At 39.8% G+C, this 26,350-nt stretch overlaps 1 protein-coding gene across 1 annotated transcript in view; it reads right to left on the bottom strand.

The window, feature by feature from the left end:
- The window catches only part of LOC126355352 (ketohexokinase-like), a 55,017-nt gene that overhangs the window by 18,532 nt on the left and 10,135 nt on the right, over positions 1 to 26,350 (bottom strand). Inside the window, exon 2 of the mRNA XM_050005647.1 lies at positions 253 to 372. Within this exon, the coding sequence (XP_049861604.1) occupies positions 253 to 372 (120 nt within the window). The remainder of the gene's footprint in view (positions 1 to 252; positions 373 to 26,350) is intronic.

Genomic DNA, 26,350 nt, shown 5'->3' on the forward strand with positions numbered 1-26,350 from the left:
GTCTGGTTCTAAGACCTAGTTTTTAAAATATACAGTTTGTAGCTCCTTAGATATTTTTGAACACATTATAATGTATTTATTCATACTCAAGTATTCTGATATTTTGTCACTCTTGTGGTTTACTATTACTTAATTTATGTGTTACGAAATTTTATGTGTTAATGACACCAACGAAGTTACATATAAAAATGACGAATCTCCTGATACAGGTGATATAAACCCTGATAAGAAAGCTATGTATATCAGACGTACCTTCCTGATCGTGAATTAATGCTGAGAGTTCCAACCAAGTCGCACTGAATACCCAGCTCACCCAGAACTGCGCAGTCATTGGCAGCGTTTCCTCCTGGTCTCAGCTCCCGAGCTACAACCCTGTCAAGAAATTCACAAAAATACTATAGAAGAAACCAGCGGAACAAATACAATGGCGTCTCTGTATTGTGAGACGTACATATAAGTCAGTCACTCAAGTAGTAATTAACATCTGGAATAAGTGAGGATTGTTTCGAAACTTCTACAGACAGCATGCGTGATTGCTAGGATGGTGTTCTTTGCTCCAGTATTTATACTGATTACAAAACAGATATCAATTCAAAATTTTACTTTGGGTTTGTATTGAGTAACTGCGGTGATAAATTGTTTTGTCTGTGGTTTCTGACGGAGACAACCAGAATCTGACTAAGTGAATCTTTCATTTTACAGAGAGAAAGGAGTCCTGCAAGTAGATAGTAGTCAAGGGAGAGGTGTGAGCCAAGGGCTACAGGAAAAGCTAGGTTTAGATTACCAGGTCACAAGCATTGTGAAACCTAGTGCCAAGCTTAGCCAGTGACGGAGATCATAAGGACCTCAGGCCTCCAGAAGCTCTAGTTGTGCAAGATCTCCAGGAAGCTTCTGTGAAGTTTGGAAGGTAGGACACGAGGTACCGCCGAATTTAAGCTGTGAGGAAGGGCCGTGAGTAGTGCCTGGGTAGTTCAGACGGTAGAGCACTTGCTTGGGAAAGGCAAACTTCCTGAGTTCAAATCTCGGTCCGGCACACAGTTTTAGGAAGTTTCATATCAGCGCACACTCCACTGCAGAGGGTAAATTTCATTCTAAAAGCTCGACTGGTGTCGATGAAATTTCAAACAGAATTCTGAATATTTGTTCCAACTTAAAAAGTAATGTCCTTAGTGATATATGCATCACTTTTACAGGGAATTTTTCCAAACAGGTTCAAATATGCAATTATTAAACCTCTTCATAAAAAAGTGACTATAAAGACTTAAACAACTATAATCCAGTTCCCCTATTGAAGTTGTTTTCCAAAATATTCGAAAAACTAATGTACTCAAGAATACTCTAGCACCTAAGTAGCAACAGTTTACTTAGCACATCACAGTCCACATTTCAGAAGGGTTGTTTGACTGAGCATGCTATTTATTTATTCATCCCTCAAACAGTACAAACGATAAATAATAAAATATTGCCAGTTGCTATTTTTTTATCGCTTCAGGTCATTTGAATGTGCAGGTCATATTACTCTCTTAGACAAACTTAAGTTTTATGTAACTGTTGGCTCTACACAAAGGTGGTATGAATAATACTTAACAAACAGAATGCAAAAAGTTGTGTTGAATAATTTAAACAATATTGGAAGAGTAGCAAATTTTAGTGATTGAGAAGGAATCACAAAGGGAGTCCCACAGGATTCAATCTTGGGTCCACTTCTGTTTCTTGTGTATGTGAATAATCTTCCATTTAACATTCAGTAGCCAGAATTGGCACTTTTTGCAGACAACATTAATGTTACAACAAAAACCCCTACAGAGAAAGTTACAAAAGATATTGTAAATAATTTTTTCCAAAGAATTATTAAGTAGTTCTCAGAAAACGGACTCTTCCTAAATTTTGAAAAAAAAACATACTATATTCAGTTAGCTACAACAAATATAGGTTACCAATAATTGCTCTAGCATATGAGGAGGTGTCAGAAAATAGGGTGGAATCCTGTTAATTTTTGGGTGTGGCAATGAAACTGATCTGACTACGTCATGTTCCATGTACCAAGTGTAGTTTCCGATACAAGATGTTTTATCACGAATTTTACGATACACTATTTTAATTGTTATAAATTTTTATAAATTTTCTTATAAAAAGAAAAAATATCTTGATTATTTTGCTAAATGTACATGTCAGAGAGGTATGTAAGGATGGAGAAATTCAACAATCTATGACTAATGTGTGGTTATATATGTATTTAACAATCTATGGACTGTCAGTGGGAAAACTAAGCGAGTTGCTGTGGAGTAGTTCGCTAAAAGAGGTTTGTATGGCTGCATGTGGTCAAAGTTGGACGAGTGTCACCCATTATGTGTAAATAACTATGCTAAAAAGTATCTTTAAAGCTTTGAACCACAAGAAAAAAATGTTATTTAAAATTTGTGAAATGATTTGAAGAATATATCAACAAAGTATAAACTGAAACGTGTTCATTGTTTTGACTAGAATTGATACAACAAGATCATACCTGTGAACTTCCACAAATCCAAATATTTTGTCAATATTCTACAGGGAAGCGAGAAAGAAGACCCCTAGGCGTGAATCACGAGAAACAATTAAGGAGAATTTTACCAGCCAAGTACCTATTATTTTGATCAATCAACATTTCTGAACTTTCCTCCGTATTTGCTCAGTACATTGTTACGAAGAATGAAGTACCTGTCCTGAGAATCAGCAGAGATAGAAGTTAAATAATTTGAATCGGTAATTATAGGGTGGGGAGCCAGAGTGTATATATCAATGAAAAATTTAACTGGAAGAGGCGTATTAATAAGCTTGTCAAAATACTTCTTTACAGATACTTTTGCTCTTCATATAATTGCCAATCTTTGAAACAAACGAATTAAAGTTGTGACATATTTTGCATATTTACACTCAATAATGTTTATGGAATAATTTTCTGGGGTAACTTACCACTTACAAAAAAGTAGTGATTGCATAAAAGCGAGCAGAAAGAATATATGGTGTTCATCCACAGACAATATGTAGGTACCTCTTCAAGCAGCCAGGTATTTGATCTGCACTGTCACAATACATGCAACCACTAATGAAATTTCTCATAAATAATCGATCACGGTTAGAGAAGAACAGTGAAGTCCATACCTACAGCACTAGCATGAATAACGACCTTCATTACATATTATTAAAGCTGTCAGTGGCTCAGAAAGGAGTACCGTATGCAGAAAAAAGATCTTTGTTCATTTTCCCAATCATATAAAATGTCTGACAAGTAACCTACAAAAGCCATTTTGAAAGCTGTTCTAAAACCATTTCTCCTCGACAACTCCATCTATTCCACGGACGAATTCCTATCTAAAAACTAGTACACTGTAAAACACAAGTAAATGAAATGAAACAAAGTAAAATAAAATAAAGAATTTATAAAGGGAAACGTGCAGTAAGAATAACGAAAAACATCTAAGTATTTGGGACAGAATTTTACACAAGCCAAACAAAATGTCGTAAATAGAACATTATCAAAAATTCTCATGAATATAGTTGTAGAAACTTTCGACAAATGATTGGGAGAAAACCAGGGAGGTTTTCGAAAGTGGAGATTCTGCAAAGAACAGATTTTTAACTTAAAATCAATAATTCGCTACAGAATGTTAACCAGCAAACCTATAATAGTATCATTTATTAATTTCCAAAAAGCATTTGATTCGGTAGACAGAGAAACAATAGATGAAGTTGTTAGAGAATTTGGTGTTAAAGCAAAATGAGCAAACATAATTCAGAAAACTCTAACAAAAACGATATCATAAATTATATTTATCGAAGAAGTATCCCAGCCATTTGAAATAGAAACTGGTGATAGAAAAGGAATGGTTTATCATCTTTACTGTTTAGCTGCATTCTACAAAAAATTGTAAGGCTCTGGAATTTGGAGTTAAAAATGATAAAATTGAATCATTGATTCTAGAAAGGAAAACAAATGGAATTAATTCAGAAAACCTGAAAGACAGAGTTATTCAAACAGATCTTCTGGAAGAAATAGCAAATAGAAGAATAAACTACTAAATTTAGAATGCTTTCAACGCAAAAGGAATAAGAAATCTAGAACAACAGGGGCAGAAGAAAGGAAAAGACAACATGGGAAGAAGATAAAGGAATGCCAGAAAAACAGAAAACAACAGGGAAGGAAGAGGAACTGAAGTTGTTACGTGATCATAATTGGTCAATACGAAAATTTAAAAAAATAATAAAATTATAAGACTTTGTCTTAAGGTGCAATTTCATGAGTAGGACTAAGTGTAAATTGATAAACTGTGTCGTTGCAAATGATTTCGATAAAAGAATCATTTTAAATGTCTATGGAACATGTAACTAACTAACGACCAAGTGGCCCGTGGAGGTACCGCCCAAGCAGCAATCTTTGTCTTGATCAAGGGTTCACATTCATCAACGTCAACACAACGAAATACCGCAAGGTATAACCACCATTGATCTTCGTTATCTGCACGCCACACGTACATAAATGCATTTGTTTGAAGGCTATGGCATGACTCATGCAGACAGACGCCGCTAGGACCTAGCCAAGAAAACTGTGAGGGACTCCTATGCAGCTAGTGAAGGTGAATAATGACTATGGGACTGATACTGATATAAAGGCGACTTATACACTGCTAGTCATTAAAACTGCAGCAACGTGAAGACTGCATACAACAAACGTCAAACTAGCATGATGTGAACTGCGTGCTTGTATATGTAAATGACTTGTATTTCAGAAAAACCACCCAACGTACGTAGTAGAAATGCCGTCTACATTTTGTGTATAAGGTAAGTTTGCAGAGCAGGTTTTTCATTCAGATTTCCGTTTGAAAGTTGCGTTGTGAAACGATGGTTTAATACCTCGTGTAAAAAGGAGTCATATCTACCAGAGAGCTTCAGAATTCGACAACGGCAGGATCGTGGCCTATCAAGATGGTGGTTCATCTTTCTGTGACATTGCTGATCTCTTTGGTCGGGATCCGGCAACTGTTTTGAGAATATGGAATCGATGAGCTCAGAAGGACCACACTCAACGCCATTCAGGATATCAGCGGTCCAAGGCGGCCAGCGCCAAAGGGACAGGCATATTGTTCACTCGGCCGTAAAGCATCGTAGCCACGTCACGTATCTTGCGTCAGTCAATAGGGTTTTCTCAGCAAGGAAAGTGTCCGCATGGAGAGCACAACGCGACGCTGCAGCAGAGAGACGCGCCGACAGCGTTGTATCCAGGGTCAATACTGGACATTTTCAGACGAGCCACAGTTCCGCGTACAGCACATGATGGATCTATCAATGTGCGGAGACACAAGGAAAGCGACTGTTGCCAGACTGCAATCGTCATTGTCACATGAACTAAGCACCTGGTGTCTGATATGTGATGCCATTGGGTAGACGATTAGGGCACCTCTGATTCATATATCCAGTAATTGGGGCAGCAGGTGTTACATTTCTGACCTGTCAAGGTTGGTAGTTGTGCCCTCTGTTCGAGGTTTCCGCGAAATTATCTTTCAACAAGATATTGTGAAACCAACGACCTGACCTACGAGAATATCGATAGTTATTGTGTTTGACGATTGCCTGGCTAGCTCGTTCTCCAGGTTCTCACCAATTGGAAACATCAGACCTTCGATACTGGCACATCACCAGTCGCCTGCCATTATGCCTCATGGCACAGAGTTCAAGCTACATGGAGCGATGTACCCAGATCTGTCAACCAAGCTCACTTGGACGCGATGCCCAGCTATACTAAAGCTGTTACTGCAGGATGTTGCTGCCCTATGCATACAGTTTGCGGCCTCTATACCCTGATATCACCTACAAATTGAATCATGTATTCTTCCTGTTATACTCGATATCTAGTTTCAATGGTTAACCGTGCACTTGTTTTCCAAAACAAGATTCTACTACTCACCCAGTTAGGCTAATAAACACTCATGAGCAGCTGACACACATGCCTTGTACCATGTAGCACCTCTTACCTTTTGACAATAGAGCCGACGCATCGTAGTATGACTCCACGAAATATCGAGCACGTTGGCAGCCATCCCCTTCTATGACCACTCAAACACAGCCCATAATTTGTGGCGATTACTGGGAGTCGGTGGCGACGGAGTACAACATACCGTCAATAGTATTTATGCCAAAACAAACAGCTTCATGTCAGTGAAGTGTTCCTTGCGCTATTGCGACAAAATTCGGCAGAGGTGGAGTAGCGCATTGTTTTCCAGAGAGCACAGGTCACCAGCGGAGAACCGTCGGCGAACAAACAGTTGCATATGATCAAAAAATAGTTTTCTCTATCATTCACCTCTTACAAAAGACGGCCACCACATTAGGGACTGCATTTCATCCCTTACAACCCTAGCTGAACGAAACAATCTCTGTTCCTGTCTGAGAGACACGGAGGATTCATATCCTAATGAAGTTCTCCACTTGTTCGTTTCCTGCTGTCGGGTTGTACATCTGCAAATAAATCTATACTCCACAAGCCACCTTACAGTACGTTGAAAAAGGTATTTCTGAAGAGATTGTCATTTCCCTTCTTCTCTTTTCCAGTCATGCAGGGGGAATGACTGTTTATAAACCTCTGTATGAACTTACTTTCATCTATTTTCTCGTCGTTGCCATTTGACGAGAGATATGTTGGAGGAAGTAATACACTATCTCATCAAAAATATCTGTACACCACCTATTATTGGACATTACTATGAGGTGTGTCTACCCTTCGCCTTTATGGTGGCTTGAACTCTGCTGGGGACACTTTCAGTGAAATATCTGCATGCCTGTGTGGAGGAAAGGCAGTCCATTCAGTCGCACGAGCTGAAACGAGAGTCTGGAGCCAAGTCGACGTTCTAACTAATTCCAAAAGTGTTACATTGGCTTCAGGTTGAGATTCTGAGCAGACTAATCCATTTCAGGAATTTTATTGTCCACAAATCATTGCCTCAAAGATGCTACTTTATGAAAGGTTGCATTGCCATGCTGAAAGAGTCACTCCTCTATTGTACACAGTGCATAGTTCTGTAAAATGTGTTCATATCTTTAACTGCAACAAGGGGATCACACCCTATTCAAGAAAAACTCTCCCATAACGTAACACAACCTCCTCCATTGTTGCCACTACACATGATGGAAGGTAACGTTCTCCAGGCATTTGCCAAACACAAACAGTTCCATTGCACTGCCACGGGGCATAGAATTATTCATGACTCCAAATCACTCGTTTCCAGTCATCCACTGTCCAGTGGCTTCGCTCTTCACACCATCTCAAGCGTCGCTCAGCACGACTGGAGAAACGCACAGCCTATGAGCAGCTGCTCGACCATTGTACTCCATAATTTTTAACTTCCTGGCTGCTAGTTGGATTGGTGGTAGCACTTTGGAACTTACGAGTGATTCCCGACGCCGGTTTCATGCAATGTTTTACAACCGCCCTCCACAATGCTCACGGTCTGTGTCCGTCAGTACTTGAAATCTCTCTGGACTTGGTCTAGCTATGGTTTTTCCCTTCGGGTTTGCACTTCACAATCATATCACCAATAGTCGACTTGGCCAGCTGTAGAAGAATTGAAATGTCCCTGAAGGATACGTTACTCAAGTTACGCCCAATGACTAGTCCACGTTCGAAGTTACTGAGTTCTCTTGACCGTCCCATTCTGTTGTTATTTCTTCTCTACTGATAGTTAATACACTCCGCATCGTTTTATACTGGCGGATCCGTCTCTCGCGATATCTAGCGGACAACTGAGCATTATTTATTACTATATCCATTTGCTCCGCATCTGTTTGTTTTATTAATGTAAAATTGTTCCAGTTGCTTTCTAGAACTTTATTTAGTCCAGTACCAGCTTCAGCTTTTCTACTAAGCCCATTTTCAAGTGGTTCTTTAAACTTGCGTAAATGTGACAGATACATACACATGTATATGACAGAAGATGAGAAAGTAGTGTTTACATATGTATCAGTATAGATAGAGTACAAAACTCACATTATGCTGTACAGAAGCAACGCCCCAATGGTAAAAATACAACTCAGGTGGACTTAAGATCTTAAGTGCCCAATGATATCGTGAGAATTACGTCTCAAGATTGTATAATTCTTTACGTTGCAAACATTCTTTGGGTTTAAAAGAATTTATTTTTTTGACATATTCTAAAATTCCAAATTGTATGTTTTACAAGTAAGAGGCTAACAGTAGTTCATAGATTTAACTTAAGTGTAAAATAGTTGCATCCAAGTCAAGTGTATAATTACACCTGTAGCTCGCAAAGCTTGAACCACAGGTATGAGGTGTCGGTTGAGCTGTTTAGCATACTCATAAGATGCTCTAAGTCCAATCCCTGATGTTGTGTAGGGGAGGGAAGCTCCCCATTGGCTCATGCAAATTTAAGGAAACGGAATGCGACAGAAACGTCTTACTGTAGGAGAATTATTAGATGTGCCGCAATTAAACTTGAAAGTATGGGCACGATACCACATGTGCATGGTTAATGAAGGGGATCATCTAACTACAACAGAAACTAGCGGTCACTATAACAGTTTCGTTTATTGCCATAAAACATAAAAAATGGGCTACATACTGAACTCAGTACGTAAACATTTAATAAGTGGTCTGTTGTGACCTGAAGAGCTAGCTGGTGAAGCATTGTGAACAGGAGACCGAGCATCGAGTGTGAATGGTATCTGCAATAATGTGTACTTATCGTGTTGAGTTTACAGAGTTACAGGTGTCTTCAGGGCTGCAGTCAGCGGCCTGGCACAAGCGCACATGCCGCAAAGAACTGCTAGTACCTCATGAGTGAGGCTTGAAATCACCCCACAGATCAGTGAGACACAGCAGTGTCCTATGCTGGTAGAAGCGAGGAGGGGCAAGAATGCGTCGCCTGTACAGACATTCTGCGACACAGTGCACCTCCTACCTTAGCCTGCCACGTACTCACGAGGATAGTGCCAACTTTGACCCAGGATGTTGACTGTCGTGATGACTAGGCTCTGCTCATCCACCATGAATCGTCCAAGACTGCAGTAGACGTTCACGAGTAGACCAGGAGGCTCTGTGAACACGCCATGCCTGGGCGGTGTGAAGATGACAGCTTGCAGATCATTTTAATACACTGTAGTGTTAGAGGGCAGGCCACGAACCGTCCTTTTCATCCAAGTAGCCAGCAATGGCAAAAAACAACGGTAGTACGCTTCAGGTTGGCTGCATTTCGGTTTGAAGTCAGGAAGCGGGTAGCAGATAGACAATCATCAATTAGCATGTCATTGCGTCACTGAAACTCAGTAGACTGTCATTCTTCCTGGTGACATGGACACAATGGTAACATGAGTCAATGTGCCTTTGAGTTCTGGAAGTCTCGTTATTTATAAGCTGGAGCCTGTGCTTATGATGCGGTGGCTATGAGTGTACGAGTGCATTTGCCCTTGTTTATCGGTCCCGCAAAAAAATGGTTCAAATGGCTCTGAGCACTACAGGACTTAACTTCTGAGGTCATCAGTCCCCTAGAACTTAGAACTACTTAAACCTAACTAACCTAAGGATAACACACACGTACATGCCCGAGGCAGGATTCGAAACTGCGACCCTAGCGGTCACGCGGCTCCAGACGGTAGCCCCCAGAACCGCTCGGCCACTCCGGCCGGCTCGGTCCCGCAGCACTCCTTGCCTCACTGTCTGACTTTTCAGCGGTGCTTTGGCATTGAAGTTATGTAGTGTTACTTAACAGTGCTTTGTTATGTAGCACCGCAACATTTGTGTTCAGAGGTTGTGTGACAATGCTTACCTCACACCGTTAACGTGTGTTACGCTGGTGGTGTGTCTTGACATTCTAAGTGGCATACTGGCCCAGAGCTTTTCTGTTCCGAGCTCGCCTGGTAGAACTTTGAAAACTTTAGATGTATACCACACAATTTTTCTGCTGTGAAACGGGCAAAGGACTGTGATTATGAAATATAGCCCAGGCACAGGTGGATGGATACTTGCAAGCATAACATATGAGTCCAGTACTCAGTTTTAATACGGAGACATCCTTCAGAGCAGTGCCTCAGCCGCAATAATAGTTTCTTTGGTGTTTGTGCAGCAAGAGTTATTTTGCTGATAGCCTGGCAGGAAACGCCTTTTAGCTTAACTCCTTGAAACTTGGATGTTTCAGCCGGTGTAGGACCCTCGCTGGCTAACTGCAGCAGACCCTTCTGCAAACAACAAATTTATAAATAAGTTCAACAAACTCCTACTCTTGTAGATTTTGTCATGGTTAAGCAATGATGGTCTGCTGTGGGATGGGGGGAGACAGTAAATCTCTCCCACTCTGTGACAGGTTTTACCCTGGCCAATTGAAAGGCTTGCACGTAGAAATATGTGGGAAAGTGTGCCTTCTACATAAATAATTATTGTCAGCTCATTAGAGTCCCCATTACTAGGATTTTAAATGAACATTCTTTTACGGTGAGGCTGCAGAGAAAATGGCTGGTCTCATGCATTACTGCTCTGAAAGCTTCACCTGGCTCAGATTTTGTCTTTCTTAAAAGGATTTGTCCCAGTGTCAAGCACAAACCAATTTTATGGCAGACAGACCACCTCCAAATCTCCTGTTGTGCTGATATGGGACACGACGAATTTCTACCTGTTCGGGAGATCTGTTTTCAGTTCCAAACATGTTTATGACTTCCTGGTAATTTTTCAGTACGCTTCCATGTTGTGTGAGTAAGCTAAGAAAAACTCCAAGGCTGCAAGAAATAACAAGTCCCCCTCATTGTAATAAAAGGAAGGCAGCAGAATAAGTAATTAGCTGTACAATCATTGGCAGTATTAAATGTGATTTGTAGTTGCTACACGGTGTTAAAGAATCGACTATTACTGGCTACTGGGATGTGCATATTGCATTATAAAATACGTTGTGTGACCGTTTGTACATAAGCTGCCACCTAGCACAGGGAACTGTAGAGGTCATTAGCATCATTTGCCTGCATCACAGACTGCCTACAGAGCACGTTTACAGACATATAGATTAACATTTAGATACAATTACAAATTTGCGAAGTAACTTTAAGAAAGTTATCGATAATAGAGCAGTAGATGTCCACGAACAGGTGCATTTAAGTACGCACTACTCATTGAGCGTATTTTCTATGGAATTTTTCAGGTGGGTATATATTTCTGTTTCTTCATACATGTCCATTAAGCACCTTCACTGTATGAAGTATTAGGAGGTTCTTTTCGACACTGTGCAATGTGTGATTATGTTGTATGAGATGAGCTGTGAAAGTGGCTTTCTTTCCTATGTTTTTCTTTTTAGTTCTGTGTGTTCTTTTTAGGCTGTCACGTTTTAAAATTCCTTCTCATTTGTCCAGTGTAGCTAGCCGTATAACCAGACCAGCAAATTTTGTATATGGTATTGTTTTGAAATAAGTGTGGCCTTGTGTTAAAGTCATTTGTGAAAAGAAATAATAGTGAAGGCTGAGATTTGTATTCAATGTTACGACTTTCCCTGTCCTACCAAGAAGAGCAGTTACAATGGTAAAGGAATTTATTTGAGAATGAAGATATGCAGACTCATACTTCACACTGCCTGGATAACAGGCTCTCAATTTCTAATTCGCGGCCACGTGTACATTATTTATCGCATTTGTGCCAGTGTTATTCGTGCTTGGACATCATACTTCGTAGTTAAATAGGCAGAGGCTCTGAAAAAGTTTACAACCGTTAGTAGTGATCTGCATGACACGAGAAAATGACTGATAATTGTTCGTCCGCAAGTCGTTAACTCGGAAGCAATGGCCAAGGCAGGAGAGACTAGTCTAGCTGAAGCAGACGAAAAAAAGTGATAAACAACTTACAAAAATTCAGATATAAACGTTGTGTTGATTTTTATCGCAATTACTGATATACAGGGTGTCCCAGCTATTTTGTCCACCCAAAATATCTCTGGAACAATAACAGCTATTGGAAAACGACTAACACCGGTATCAATGTAGGGCTGGGGCCCATGAATGTACATATTTGGAAACATTCTAAAACGAAAGCATATGTATTTTTAACACAAACTTATGTTTTTTTAAATGGACCTCATATATCTTTTCTTCAGCAATCCATAGTATGACAAAGCACATACACAATGGCGTTGATTGCATCGCAATATTCCCATTACATCGCGAGATACTGAGACGCGAAGTTGACGCTTGAAACACCCGACATGCGCTGCTAGCGCACGTCCTGAGGCTTAGGCGTGAACCCCATGTTCCCGTAATCGCGATGTGATTGACATGTGTAATCACACCTCCATACTTATCAAGAGGTCCGAAACGAATAATACGGTCTGCTGTCATCAACTCTCATAAGCACCTAATGGTTTCCCTCTTGCACGTTTTACGTATCTACGGACACAATATGAACCAGTTCCGATCGGTGTACACCCGTCAGGTTGTCTTATTTCTCCTGCACACCTAAAATAAGGTTTATCTAATGCGTTATATGACCCATTGTGCCTGTCGCGCAGTTCCTGGCTCTACCTCAAGTGTCCAACGTAGTTCCCACTACTGCCACAGTTACCACTTCGCCTTGTTTATGATTTGCGACCCATGCAAACTCCTGTACTCCACCATCCTCCGAGCATCGCATTTGTTGTTGCTTTGGCGTGCAGTACACCGCTTTCCAGTGTAGTCGTGCATCAGAGTAATGTAGTGACGGCACGGAAGTAGTACACATTGTGAATAAACGTTGTGTTGTGGAACTTGTACTGTACAGTACAATGTACACACGTGAAGATACGGTAGAAATGCTGCTGATGGAGAATGTACGTTGACGGGAAATACGTTATGAGATTGATTGTTTGTTGATAGTACCGTAAGCGAACATTATGATTATTAAGTTAATATGTCTGTTTTCTACCCTACTCTACATACCTGTACTGTACCCTATTGTAGGTGGACGAAATGCTGTTCAGGCAGAACGACTGTACAGAAGACGATTCCCTGAGAAGCCATCGCCTTCGGGCCGGATGTTTGGTCGTCTCACATCTCGTCTAAGTAAAACGAGAAGCTTAAATCCAAGAGCTCGACATCGTCCTAGAACACGCACAGATGAACGTGCTGAAGTTGCTATGCTCGCTACCATAGCTGTGAATCCTCAAATCAGCACACGTCAAACTGAACGTGAAATTGGTGTGTCGAAATCAAGTGCACAGCGTATTCTTAAACGTCATAAATTTCATCCTTACCATGTTCACTTACACCAGGATCTTCGTGGAAATGACTTCCACAATAGGGTACCATTTTGTCGGCGGGCTCAGCAAAAACGTCTGACTAATCCAAATTTTTTTGCAGATGTTCTCCTTACCGACGAGGCATCATTCTCCAACAAAGGAATTGTCAATATGAGGAACATGCATTATTGGTCCGCAGACAATCCAAAATGGCTCCGTCAGGTAGAGCATCAACGTCCGTGGAAAGTTAATGTTTGGTGTGGGATTATTGGAGATACCATTATCGGACCTTTCTTTATAAATGGCATCCAAAATGACAGACAATACTCCAGATTTATACGACACAATCTTCCTGTTCTCTTGGACACCGTACCTCTGAACCGGAGAATGGTCATGTGGTATCAGCATGACGGATGTCCTGCACATAACGCCTCACGAGCAGGACGACTTCTGAACCGTAAGTTCCCTGGTAGGTGGAATGGACGAGGTGGCCCAGTTAGGTGGCCTGCCCGATCTCCGGACCTTACACCGCTGGATTATTTTCTTTGGGGAGCAGTGAAGGATGCTGTTTACCAACACGAACCAACAACACCAGAGGACATGAAGCAACGCATTATTGATGCTTGTACAGCCATCAAAGAGGAAACAGTATCACGAAGTAGGGCATCCTTCATCTGCAGAGTGACGCTATGTATGCAAGCCAATGGGCATCACTTTGAGCGTGAGATGTGAACGCTATGTTTAGTATGTAGTACTGGTATCACAGTGGAAGTTTCTACAAAGGGCCATTTTACCCAGTGATGTTAAGAAACATTTGTTTGCATCATTTTGTCATTTAACGCATTAGATAAACATAACATTGATAATTATGTGATAACAAAACTAATTGGTTAGACATGTTTAAATTCATCTTCTATGTCCTACCTGAACTTCCCAAATCAAAACATTTTTACCTAAACAACGGTAAAACTTTTAGTCCATTTGCTCGTTTCACTAAAAACATCAACATGAATTTTACTATTACGAGTGAATGATTAACTGTCACTTGCGCTAGATCTACAGTAAAGTAAAGTTTTAACGTTGAACGGCATAACCTTTTTAGTAACGGATTAACGATAAGCTCAGTTAATTTCGTGACTAAAGTTGCGGTACGCAGATGTGAGGGATAAATACCTGCTGGAATGTACGACGTTAATGCAGGATGGCAGCAGACCGTGTTATTCGTTTCGGACCTCTTGATAAGTATGCAAGTGTGATTACGCATGTCAATCACATCGCAATTACGGGCAGCATGGGGTTCACGCCTGAGCCTCAGGACGTAGGCTAGCAGCGGATGTCGGGTGTTTCAAGCGTCAACTTCGCGTCTTAATATCTCGGGATGTAATGGGAATATTGCGATGCAATCAACGCCATTGTGTATGTGCTTTGTCATGCTATGGATTGCTGAAGAAAAAATATATGAGGCCCATTTAAAAAAAAAAAAACAAGTTTGTGTTAAAAAACACATATGCTTTAGTTTTAGAATGTTTCCAAATATGTAAATTCATGGGCTCCATCCCTACATTGATACCGGTGAAAGTCGTTTTCCAATAGCTGAGATATTTTGGGTGGACAAGATAGCTGGAACACCCTGGATATTAAGGTTGCTTTCTCTGGCCATGCGTATAAACGGTCATTCAACTACAGCCTTATGAATCATTTGATATATTCTCTCACTGTCCTCTTTGATTGAGGCTAGGAATTTTCTTTATAAACTTACTCAGTGAAATCAAATGTTTCTTTCACTGCTAGGAGTGTCTGCATAGGACATTTATTTCATCACACACAGGCTTCACGCATTGCACTCGATTTTAATCTCTTCACTTAACATGTTGGAGAAAGTTACAAAGAATTACTTCGATTACTTTTCTAGAAAGAGAAAAAATTAGAAATAGTCACTTTATCATTTATTTGAGGTAAAATGTAGTTTATTCATACTGGATTGTGGTGATGCTTGTGATAGACATGAAAAAATAGGAACACCAAGAAAGAGCTGTGCGACATAAAAGGTTGTTTGTAAGCATGTTTCTACATCTGAAAAATGAGGTCTACGCAAATTCCGCGCTTGGCGCACTAATAACGCCATTATCATGGCGTAAATCGGCCTTGCTCTAAATATACACTGTAATGGTCGTGAGCGCCAAGTTACCTTTGAGATTGGGTATGGTGAGTCGCCTTTAAGGCGACAAAGACGCTGTTATCAACACCTCGCTGAATCTGAACGAAGTCGGTAATAGGGCTACGAGAAACAGAATGCTCATTCTGTTATAATGCAGAAAGACTTGACAGGAATGTGGCCACTGTACATGATGTACGGTCGCAAGAAGACCGGGCTCCGGACTGCCACGTGGCACTACCGAGAGGAAAGACCTTTATGTTCGGCGTATGACACTGTCGCATAGTACTGCACCAGGTGCAGAAAGCTGAACAGCAGTAGGCACCGCACAACAAACTGTTGCACATTGGTTACTTCAAGGACAGCTCCGAGCAAGACGTCCTGTAGCGTGCATTTCACTGATACCAAACTACCGCCGTTTGCGACTTCAGTGGTGGCGAGTGAGAGCTCATCGCAGGGCAGGGTGCAAGTCTGTTGTGTTTTCTGACGAAAACTGGTTCTGCATTGAGTTTTATGGACGTGACATTTTGACAAGCTCTTACAAATTTTGGCCAACAGTTTTACACTACAGAAATGCTGGAGGCTCCTTTTCAAAGTGTTAGCTGCGGCAGTATTATTGCTGATGTCACAGTCTATTTCTATGGTTGTAGTGAAAAGAGTATTCACCAATATGAACACAACAAAAACAGAAGTGAGAAATGGAATGAAAACAAAAATACTTGGTGCATTGTTAAGAGTTAAAGTTCATCTTAACCTCAAGTGTTGTATTCAGTTGTGTGTGCTGCAGAAATGTTTGAAAGATTCAGTAACTCAGTTTATTCAACAGCTGCAAACAGCAGTACCAAAGAAGATGAAAATGTCTGTTTTGTAGTCGAAACTAAGCATATTCCTTGCGCAAGTTTGGTATAACTACTCATGAACCATTTCATGTTACAAATGTTATAAGTTCTCAGTTTAATGAATATGATAATTAAATGTAACTATATTTGAATTTAGTAACTACTATACCTTCCAGATTCTCACTACTGCATTTATAGCATGACTATATTTTGACAGTCTTTATACCTCATTCGGTAGCGTGTCTGGATTCAATGCCGGCTGGAATCAAGAATGTTTCTTTGAAGGAGGAGATTCCTCGGTATCTCCGGTCTGGTGTGTGTGAAAGTGAGCGTGCTGGAGTGTGTTCCAGCGGTTACTGGGTAACGAGCCAGCTCAATGGACTTCTTTCAGGATTGCCACTGTCGAATCATATGACAGTTTAGTCTATAATTAGTACAACTAAGTCAACTGATTAAAAATGGCGATTGTTTGTTTATTTTTGTGGGTAAAAAGATCGCAATATTTTGGCTGTGTTTTCTTCGGTAATTGGTTACAGAGAAGTGGAAAAACTTGGTAATCCTACACGCCACCGAGTTGCTGGTCAGTAGTAGCACCCGGACTGCGTGAAACACTCGTGGAGTTTTGTGTATACACGTTTCAGCTGCAACTTTTACTGCAGTATCAATTGCCTCTTGGATGAAACGACATTCTGAGTGGATGACGAGAACTCATCTCAAGAACGCCATACTGTATTACAGCTACACAAGTGTGCATTATTTTTACTGTACACTACGTCTGTACCAGTTAACTCTGTTAGCTTTACAAGTCAATTCCAGTAGAGGTTGCTTGAAAATTATTACTACCGTAATTTGTCTCCGCCTTGCTTTGCTTAGATGGGCTTATAATGTGACCTTTTGCCTAAAGTTCTGACTGTTAACTCTTAGTCCTTTAGTAGCTTATATTGTAAGGATATAGCATTTGACTGGCTATCGTGTTTCATATGAAGCTCCCACATACTTGTTCACATGTTATACAAAACACTTCGATACCTTGTAGAGAGCCGTTAATTTTTCATCTCCTCTTAACCAGTAGACGTATGACCAAACTGCTTTTACTTACATACTAAACGGGTCGTGTCCATTGACTCCGATATCACTTATCAGTACTTAACCTAAGGTCGCAATGGTCATACTACTCAGACGTTCTGCTCTGACACACGAAGTGCATGTTTTCACTTAAATGGGAGACTAGTCCTCTATTTCCTAGCTCCTGTTGTTAGACCAATAGAATTTGCATATGAATGAGATATACATTTTGACGTACTTGCACCACATACTTAACTGAGCAGAAACTTATATCCACTGTACTTAGCGGAGTCTCATTATTAATGCCTGTGCTCATCTTATTTTTTTATAAGTTCAAATGTTCAAAATGTATGTGAAATCTGATGGGACTTAACTGCTAAGGTCATCAGTCCCTAAGCTTACACACTACTTAACCTAAATTATCCTAAGGACAAACACACACATCCATGCCAAAGGGACGACTCGAACCTCTGCCGGAACCAGCCGCACAGTCCATGACTGCAGCGCCTTAGACCGCTCGGCTAATCCCGCGCTATTATAGGTTCTGTCAATATATACAATCAGTTATTGGAAATACCTCTTCAAGTCATAATGAGGGTACAGGCCTTTAATTTTCCACGTTGTCGGTTATGCCAATAGGTGATATAATATATTTAACGTCTCACTCCAACATAGGGGGCGTAAATGTGGCCGACAGTAGTTTGTTAAACTAGCCACTACCGACGAATCTCATTTGGACTTCGACAATATTCAGTGTTGGTTTCTGAGTACGCCAAAGAGCGTCAACATCACGATTTACTTCAGGATTATGTTGTGAGTAAGAGTTACAGTTCCCATTAAAGGGTATCTGATTCTGCTGATTGGAATGCCATTGGTTGTTTGAATTACTTTGTGTTGTACTGAACTTGCGTGTGTTTTGAGCATTGGAATACCGCTGATTGCGATTATTGTGATCATTCCAGTGGCGTACTCCATTATTTTGATAACCCGACCTGACATTTGAGGAGCCGGCACTGGGTAACAAATTCCGATTGTTGACGTACTGCTAATGCGGTGGCATGCCTGATTCATTTCATTCCCATTACTGTGATCATTTCCATTATTACTAGCTCTTGCATCTTCATTTATTAAATCAATGGAGTCGAATACAGATAAAAAGTATTTCAAATTGGATTCAGGTACCTGCACTATCTTTCCCGTAGTATGAATCGGCAACTTCCCTTTCAGGATACGTAACACATCTCTATCTGATGCAGATTCATCCCAGAAGCGAGTCTTGTTCAAATGTTTGCAAAAAATAATTTCTTAGGTTTCTTTACCTAGGAGAGTGTAATTCTAGATTAACGAGTTGTTTTCTCAGTTTTTCTTCAGAGCTTTTTGACCAAAAAGGCATTTTCGAAATATTCATACGTGTGACAACGTTGTGCAGTCGCGGTAGTCCATAGGACAGCCTCGCCCTGGACAAAGCCTGTGATGAACTGAATCTTTTGTAGGCAAGACCACGTCTCAGGCAATACATTTCTAAGAGATTTAATGAAAATAATAGGATCTATAGTTTTCTTTTGTGGTATGAACACCTGAAATTATTTATGTTTGAGGAGACTTTCCTTCAACAACACATATATAATGGTTGATCCTTCCACTAAACTTTTGCTAGTATAGTTTTGTGGCGATTGTCTACCTGAGTATACGTCATCAACGCAAGCGTTGTTTTGCGATATCAACCTATGATAGTGGTCACTAGCTTCAATTGTTTGAGCTGTGTCATGTGTTATCACCAGTTTGCCTTTTTACGGTGTTTAATTCCTTTTACACTCAGTCAACTTGACGAGTTAATTTATCTTGGACTTCTTGTTGCTATTTGGACATATCTTGAGTCAACGTTTTCCTCACGAAACTAAGCTGTCTTTTGACACTTTGCACTGTGGTTGCCTGTTCAGCACATACCTCAGTGACACTCTGATCTATCGCTTTCCTTAGCTCTACTTCGAATTTTTCAGTAATTTGATTATCCTTTTTCTTTAAAAATGCCTCTGTTTTGCTTTCGGGTTCTGCCAATAGATTTTTCTATGCACGACACTACTTGTTTCACTGTCAGTTTGAGGCTATTTTGTTTTAGTTGTAAAGTGTCAAAACTTTCGGACAAATCTTCAGAAAGGTCCTTAATGGTTTGCTGTAAACCTGGTATTTATGTGATCCAAACCGTATTTTAATACTCCTGTTACGTGGTTAGCCACTTTCAACTGCTCTGTTTGATTCTTAACTTGTGCGCTGACTTGCTCCACTTGTCACTAAGTAGCCCTCGAGCGGTCGCGCCTGTGTATAAAGTGCGTCAACCGCAAATAACATTGTGCTGCACAGTTCCATTGTTGTTTTACAATAGCAAGCCCCTGTCTAATCTTGCATTATTGTTTCAGCTAACACAGTGAGAAGTTGTGTTGTCATAGGTTTACGTGAACTACAGTAATTTAAAATGAACTGCGAGTGTGCCATCTTAGCGTACAAAGTACGCCACGCGCCCGGTCATGTAAGTAATTGTGCTGCACAGTTCCATTGTTGTTTTACAATATCAAGCACCTGTCTAATCTTGCATTATTGTTTCAGCTAACACAGAGAGAAGTTGTATTGTCATAGTTTTACGTGAACTACAGTAATTTAAAATGAACTGCGAGTGTGCCATCTTAGCGTACAAAGTACGCCACGCGCCCGCTCATGTAAGTAATTTTTTCTTCATTTTTATTTCGTTCCTTTTTATCGAATCAAAAGATAACTTGGATAATTGGTACACTACCTACTCCTAAGCCAACTCCCTTTTGAAAAAAACGATTAACATGCATCGGCACATTGAGAACGTGAGATCCTACAAGGGTTTTTACTAGGGAAATGTAGGGCTATCCACTCATCTTTATTTGGTTTTCAGAATGATATGGCGCTAATTTTGTATGTGCCGAAACAAAACAAGGTAGTTATACTACTTTCAACCATGTACGATTTTTGAATCATTGAAGAAGTGACAGGTAAACCAGAGATAGTTTTGGATTACAATATAACGAAGGGAGAAGTCGACACTGTCGATCAACTGGGAGGAGCGTATTCCGTCGCACGGGTGACAAGAAGATGGCCATTGGTTGTATTCTATACTATAATGGATATAGCAACGCTCAAATAATTTTTCATACAAATGAGGCAAAACCAAAAAAGAAGATAAGCATTTTCTTGAAAAATTTAGCACTGCCGGTTATGAAGCCTCAACTAGTGGAAAGAGTTAATATTCCTTCACTTCCTGTCGACATTTCTTCGTGAAATACAAAGATCAACGTGTTGAAAGAACTGAGGAGCCTACCACCACGAAAAGAGGTCAGTGTGTGACATGGGGACGACAGAGAAACATATCTACTACCTTAAGATGTAACACATGCCATAGCTTTGTTTGCACAGAACATGTAAAAACTGTGCATGGATGTGAGAAGTATAAAGCATTTCCGGAAAATGCGGAAGACGATTAACAGTGTAGATGGAAGAAACTTCGTGATGACTGATATATTTTCAATATATAAAGCCTTTGTGCTTTTATATTGCAGTGAAAGAGTGTTTTTGTTCAGTATTTGCTTAAAAAAGTGTTGTAATAGATTGATATGACAGTTGCGGCAATAGAATGATATGAAAATTTCTTATGTGTTTAATCAAAAAGTAAATTAGCGATGTAATGTTAGTTTCTTGTGTTGTTGTTTAAATAAACTAAAATTAAACTGTGATTTAGCTCATGCATGTTTTCCTTGGTAGGAAATGACAGCTTTTGACTACGTGTGTACAGAGTGAGCCATGCGCCCGCTCATGTTACGAAAATGCGCGCCTGCTCGAGGGGTAAAAAACTCATTGCTTATTATCTATGATGTGTATTCTTTGATTCATAGAGGATAGGTTACTATTCATGACTTCTTCTTTTTGATTCATGGTCTCTTGTCACTTTTTTAGTGTTGAATGGCCCAGTAGACATTCTTTTATAATTTTTGTAAAATCAGTGCAAGAGAATCTTGCGCTGTAGTAACAGATTCAGTCGCGAAGGTTGATGTTACATTATCTGCTCCGATTACGTGGCTTGAAATAAATGCATCTGGATCAATTACTGGATTAAAATTCATAGTATTAACTTCAGAAACAGAGATAGATGTCATAATACTGTATTCTGTATACACATGTTTCAGTAGGCGACGTAATATTAATCGCCGCAGCTGAGCCGACAGTTGTGTTTACATAGGCGGACTCACCGTTAACTGTTTGAATAGTCTCATTTACAGTATTAGTCTGTGCCATTTTCAGCAGTTGCTGGCGAGTTAACATCATAACAAGGGGTAGTAACTTTCTAAAATGTTATCATTTTTGCGCAATACAACTAAAAATTACAGAGATAACGCATTCCGCTCGTTAATGCACGTAGCAATATGTATCTTTGGTAACAGGTGCCTATCACTCTAATCAAGGGCACACGCTTAACTACGATTATCCTCCATCTTCCGGAATTTCAACAGACTGTAATTTTAAGTACCAAAAAAACTCTAAAAAGTTTACCTAAATGCAAAAAAAAAAGTTTCAACGCACAGGAAGCTACTGAAGCGGATCTTCAGAATTTAAAAGCATTAAGTGATCCTGTTCTCTTTACCTGGAAATGTATACGCCAACAATCGTTATGATAATAAATTTTGTAACTCTCGTTCTTTTCCTTCCAGATTTTCTTTCTTTTTACAGCGTTCAGTGCTCGCAAATAATAGAGACAACAAAATTATTACAATACAAACACCATAAAAATCGAGTCCTACTTATGATGTCGCCAGGTTAACACTCTCTCTCCATCCGAAAGAAGAGCTGAATTGGTAAAAGAAATTCTTTGAGAATTAAAATATGCCTCGGTGCCTGGGTGGCAGGCTGGCAATTTATAATTTGCGACCCTGTGAATATTAGGCAGCAATGTTATTCGCACTTCGACATCGGGCTTCGTAGGAAATAACAGACGCAGACTGAAAAAAATTGCTGCCGATAGTAGTGATCTGCAACACATAAAAATGGTTGATAATTGTTCGCTGGCAAGCCGTTATTCCGGAAAGTGTTCTAAGTACTTACAGAAACTGGAAGGGTCCGTTTCTCAGCTGTGAAAATGGCCATTGTTTCTCGTAAAATAAACACACGCACACTATCTCCAATTAATGTAAACATTATTAACGAAGAATTACAGATGTTTGCACAAGCAATTGGCAAGGCTGGAGAGAGTAGATTAGCTGAAAAAAAAGTGATGAAGAACTTACAAAAATGCCGAGACAACATTTTTGTAGATTTTTATTTACCGATACTTATTAAAGTTGCCTTCTCTGGAAATGCGTATAAAGGATCTTTCGACTGCAGATTCATAATATCATGTATAACAGAGAATATATACATCCAGGTTTATGACTCATTTGATGTATCATTTGAATGTGTACATTACGTTTCTTTTTTTTTTTTCAGAAAAAAACGCATTACTGAGTATGAAACCTGACTTGACCATAGAAGGTAAGTGATACAAATGTTCAAATGTGTGTCAAACTTTGTGGGACTTAACTGCTAAGGTCATCTGTCCCTAGGCTTACACACTGCTTAACCTAAATTATACTAAGGACAAACACACACACCCATACCCGAGGGAGGACTCTGTCCTCCGCCGGGACCAGCCGCACAGTCCATGAATGCAGCGTCCTAGACCGCTCGGCTAATCCCGCGTGGCAGAAGTGACACAAATTGCTTTTATATGTAACTCGATTTTTGTCAATAGGTTCTTTTTAGACTTCATGAAATTATAAATTTCATCAATGATCCTTCTATGATAACGGTTACTCCAAGCTCCATCTCGAAACCAGTGAAGTTCCTTTTTTCTTCGTTCGCATGTAGTAGCAGTTTGAGGAGCCTGTTTATTGCAGAACTAAAGACCTTATACTGAGCAGGATCACATGATGTGGTAGGTATAAGGACAGTGGAAGATGTGGACATGTGATAAATTCCAAAGATATGTCTATGTTGATTCGTACTAATAGAAAATCAAACCAGTATTGTTATCCTGTTGGTGTTCGACCGTAAAGGTAATTCTATTTTGTATTTGACTAAGGGGGTTTGTAAATTCGTCCGCTTCTCGGTAAGAGGCACGGAATAAGACGAGGATGCCATGAATATAACGTCTTCAATACGCTGTACTGGTGGTAATTTCGGGGCCTTCATTGAAGTATTTGTTTACCAAATGGTTGACAAAGATATCTGCCAGTGTACCTGCTACTGGAGACTTCCAAGCTAATGTGTCTTTTTGAAGGTAGGTCTTATTTTGAAAAGTAAAATAGTTGTGTTTTAGTACAATCCCCAATCACTCAATAATTTCAGTAATTCTTGCAGGGGAATTGTGACGTTTATGGGAATATTAGTATATATATTAGCTTAGTCAAGCAAAGCAAATCTCACGTTAGAAGAGATACAAAAATGTTTAATCATTTCTGCTAATTCGTAACAGGTTTTTTTTTTTTTTTTTTTTTTTTTTTTTGCAGAGCAGTTGTTTTGAAACATACAATGATCTCTTAGCAATTTATAGAGTTTTTTTCGCCATTAGATAGCTAGCTTTGTCTGTAACGTTAACTGTTGGTCTAGGAGCATTTTTCTTGTACGTTTTAATCTGTAGACGTAAGAAGGGTGTAATGGGGTTCATTAGTTTTATGCTGTCTTTTCGTTTTTTATCACTGGACTTACTATATACAGCTTTCTTGATTTCTGTTCTGGGTTTATTTGTTGCATCCTATGTATTTCTGTAATGCTCTTTCCCAAAAGGAATTTCTCACCTTTCTGAATATACATTCTAAGATAAAAAAACACAAAACAGCAGCACACCACGGAGGAATTGTCCGAATGGGACGAGAATCGGTAGATGTGATGTAAATGCATACGCAAATGAATGAATACAGTTTCAGAAAAATTGGATTATTTATTCAGGAGAAAGAACTTCACAAATTGGCCAAGCCAATAACGTGTTGATCCACCTCTCGTCCTTATACAAGCAGTTATTCGGGTTGTCATTGATTGCCACTTTTGCTGGGTGGCCTGTACAGGGGTATCTGTCGAATTCTGTCCAGTTGGGACGTTAGATTGTCAAAATCTTGAACTGGTTGGAAGGCCCTGCCCATAATACTCCAAAAGTCTGAAGGGGGGAGTGGGGAGGAGAGATATCTGGCGACCTTGCGGTGGTTTGGCTTGGCAAGTACGAAGACAAGCAGTAGAATCTCTCGCCATGAGTGAGTGTGCATTGTCTTGCTGAACTGTAAGCTCATTATGGCAACAAAATGGGACGTAGAATATGGTGGACGTACCGTTGTGCTGTAAGTGTACCGCGTGTGACAACAAAAGGGATCCTGCTATGAAATGAACTGGCATCCCGGACCATTACTCCCGGTTGTCGGGTTGTATGGCGGGCGACAGTCGTGCTGGTATCGCACTGCTGTCCGTGGCGTCTCCAGACACGTCTTCGACCTGGAATCTCAGTGACCAGTGTAGAATTGTCTTCAGTGATGGGTCCCGCTCCAAATCGAGTCCCGATGACGAGTGAAGATGTAAACTGTGGTTGAGGCTCGGTACACTAGAGACGTAGTTCTACAGTTAACTGGGATAGCTCATCCTCTGCAACTATTTTACTCTGCTATTAAATCTAAGAAAGACTGTTTTTCGCTTCTCATTTGTAAAACAAGCGATTAGGAACTTTTGAATATTTCAAAAAATAAATCCTCTTAAACTTAAAGAATACGTATAATGTAATGAATGATAATCTTGAGACGCCCATATTTCTCACAATATCATTTGGCACGTAAGATCTTAAATCCACCGGAGTTGTACTTTTAGCTTCTGTACGTCGGTTATGTGCAATACAATATTAAGTTTTAACTGTGTCTATATTTACACGTATGTAAACTTTACTTTAGCATTTTATTTGATATACATGGGTGCATATGTACCGTATTTAGGCAGTTTCCAGAACCGGTTGAAAACGACTTAATAGAAAAGTCGAAACTGATGCTGGACTAAAAAAGTTCTACACGGCAACTAGAGCGGTTTTGCATTAATTCAGCAATACTTAGCGGTGTCTGGATACTTTTTATCAGATAGGCATGTTGCCCCACTTTTCCTTTAATGATCACCCACAGAATTTCATCAGCATGCCTTTCCGTGATGCACAGCACCTCTCCTGTAAAGCCCATTTTACACAAGCGACTTTATGGTCAAAATAGACTACTCGTAGTGCGTCCGCGTCACGTGCTTGCGTATAAATCAGCCGCCAACCGCGTCGCTGGTGGTTCATTGATGCCAATGATAAACTGACTGTGCCAAGTATGGAGTCCGCAGATAATGTGTCTTTTGCTAGCTTAAGGGATCAACCACGTATTGTAATAATTTATTTCAGACTGAAAGGCAACCATCATGACAAATATAATAAAAATGACTTTAAAAATGCTTGTTGGTTGCTGAAAAAATCTCGTAGCTGTTTTTCGGGATTTTTTTCATTTCCTAATTCAGACATATTTCGGGCCCAGCCCATCGTCTGGTGACCTGTCAGCATTTAAAATTTAGGATTACAAACTCTTCTCATAATGCAAATGCAAGTATACCCACCTGCAAGATTCATAAACGTACAAAAATAATAAAACATCGAAGTTGTCAAATAGGCAACAGCAATAAGGTCTGGAGACAGTTTTAATGTTCATTAAGTTGTACTGCATTTACAGTTCCCTACTGAGCTTATATAATTGCATATCGTATGTACATTGTTGTCGACTTTGACATCTTCGATTTTTTATTATTTTTGTATGTTTGTGAACCTTGCAATTGTGTATACTTGCATCTGTATTATGGGAAGAGTTTGTAATTCCAAATTTTAGTTTCTGACAGATCACCATACGATGGGCCGGGCCCATATATGTTGCGAATAAGGAAATAAAAAAATCTCCAAAAACAGCTACGAGATTTTCTCAGCGACTCATTTTTATTGTAATTATAATAATTGATTT

The sequence above is a fragment of the Schistocerca gregaria genome, chromosome 3 (assembly GCF_023897955.1).
Source record: "Schistocerca gregaria isolate iqSchGreg1 chromosome 3, iqSchGreg1.2, whole genome shotgun sequence".
Taxonomy (NCBI): domain Eukaryota; kingdom Metazoa; phylum Arthropoda; class Insecta; order Orthoptera; family Acrididae; genus Schistocerca; species Schistocerca gregaria.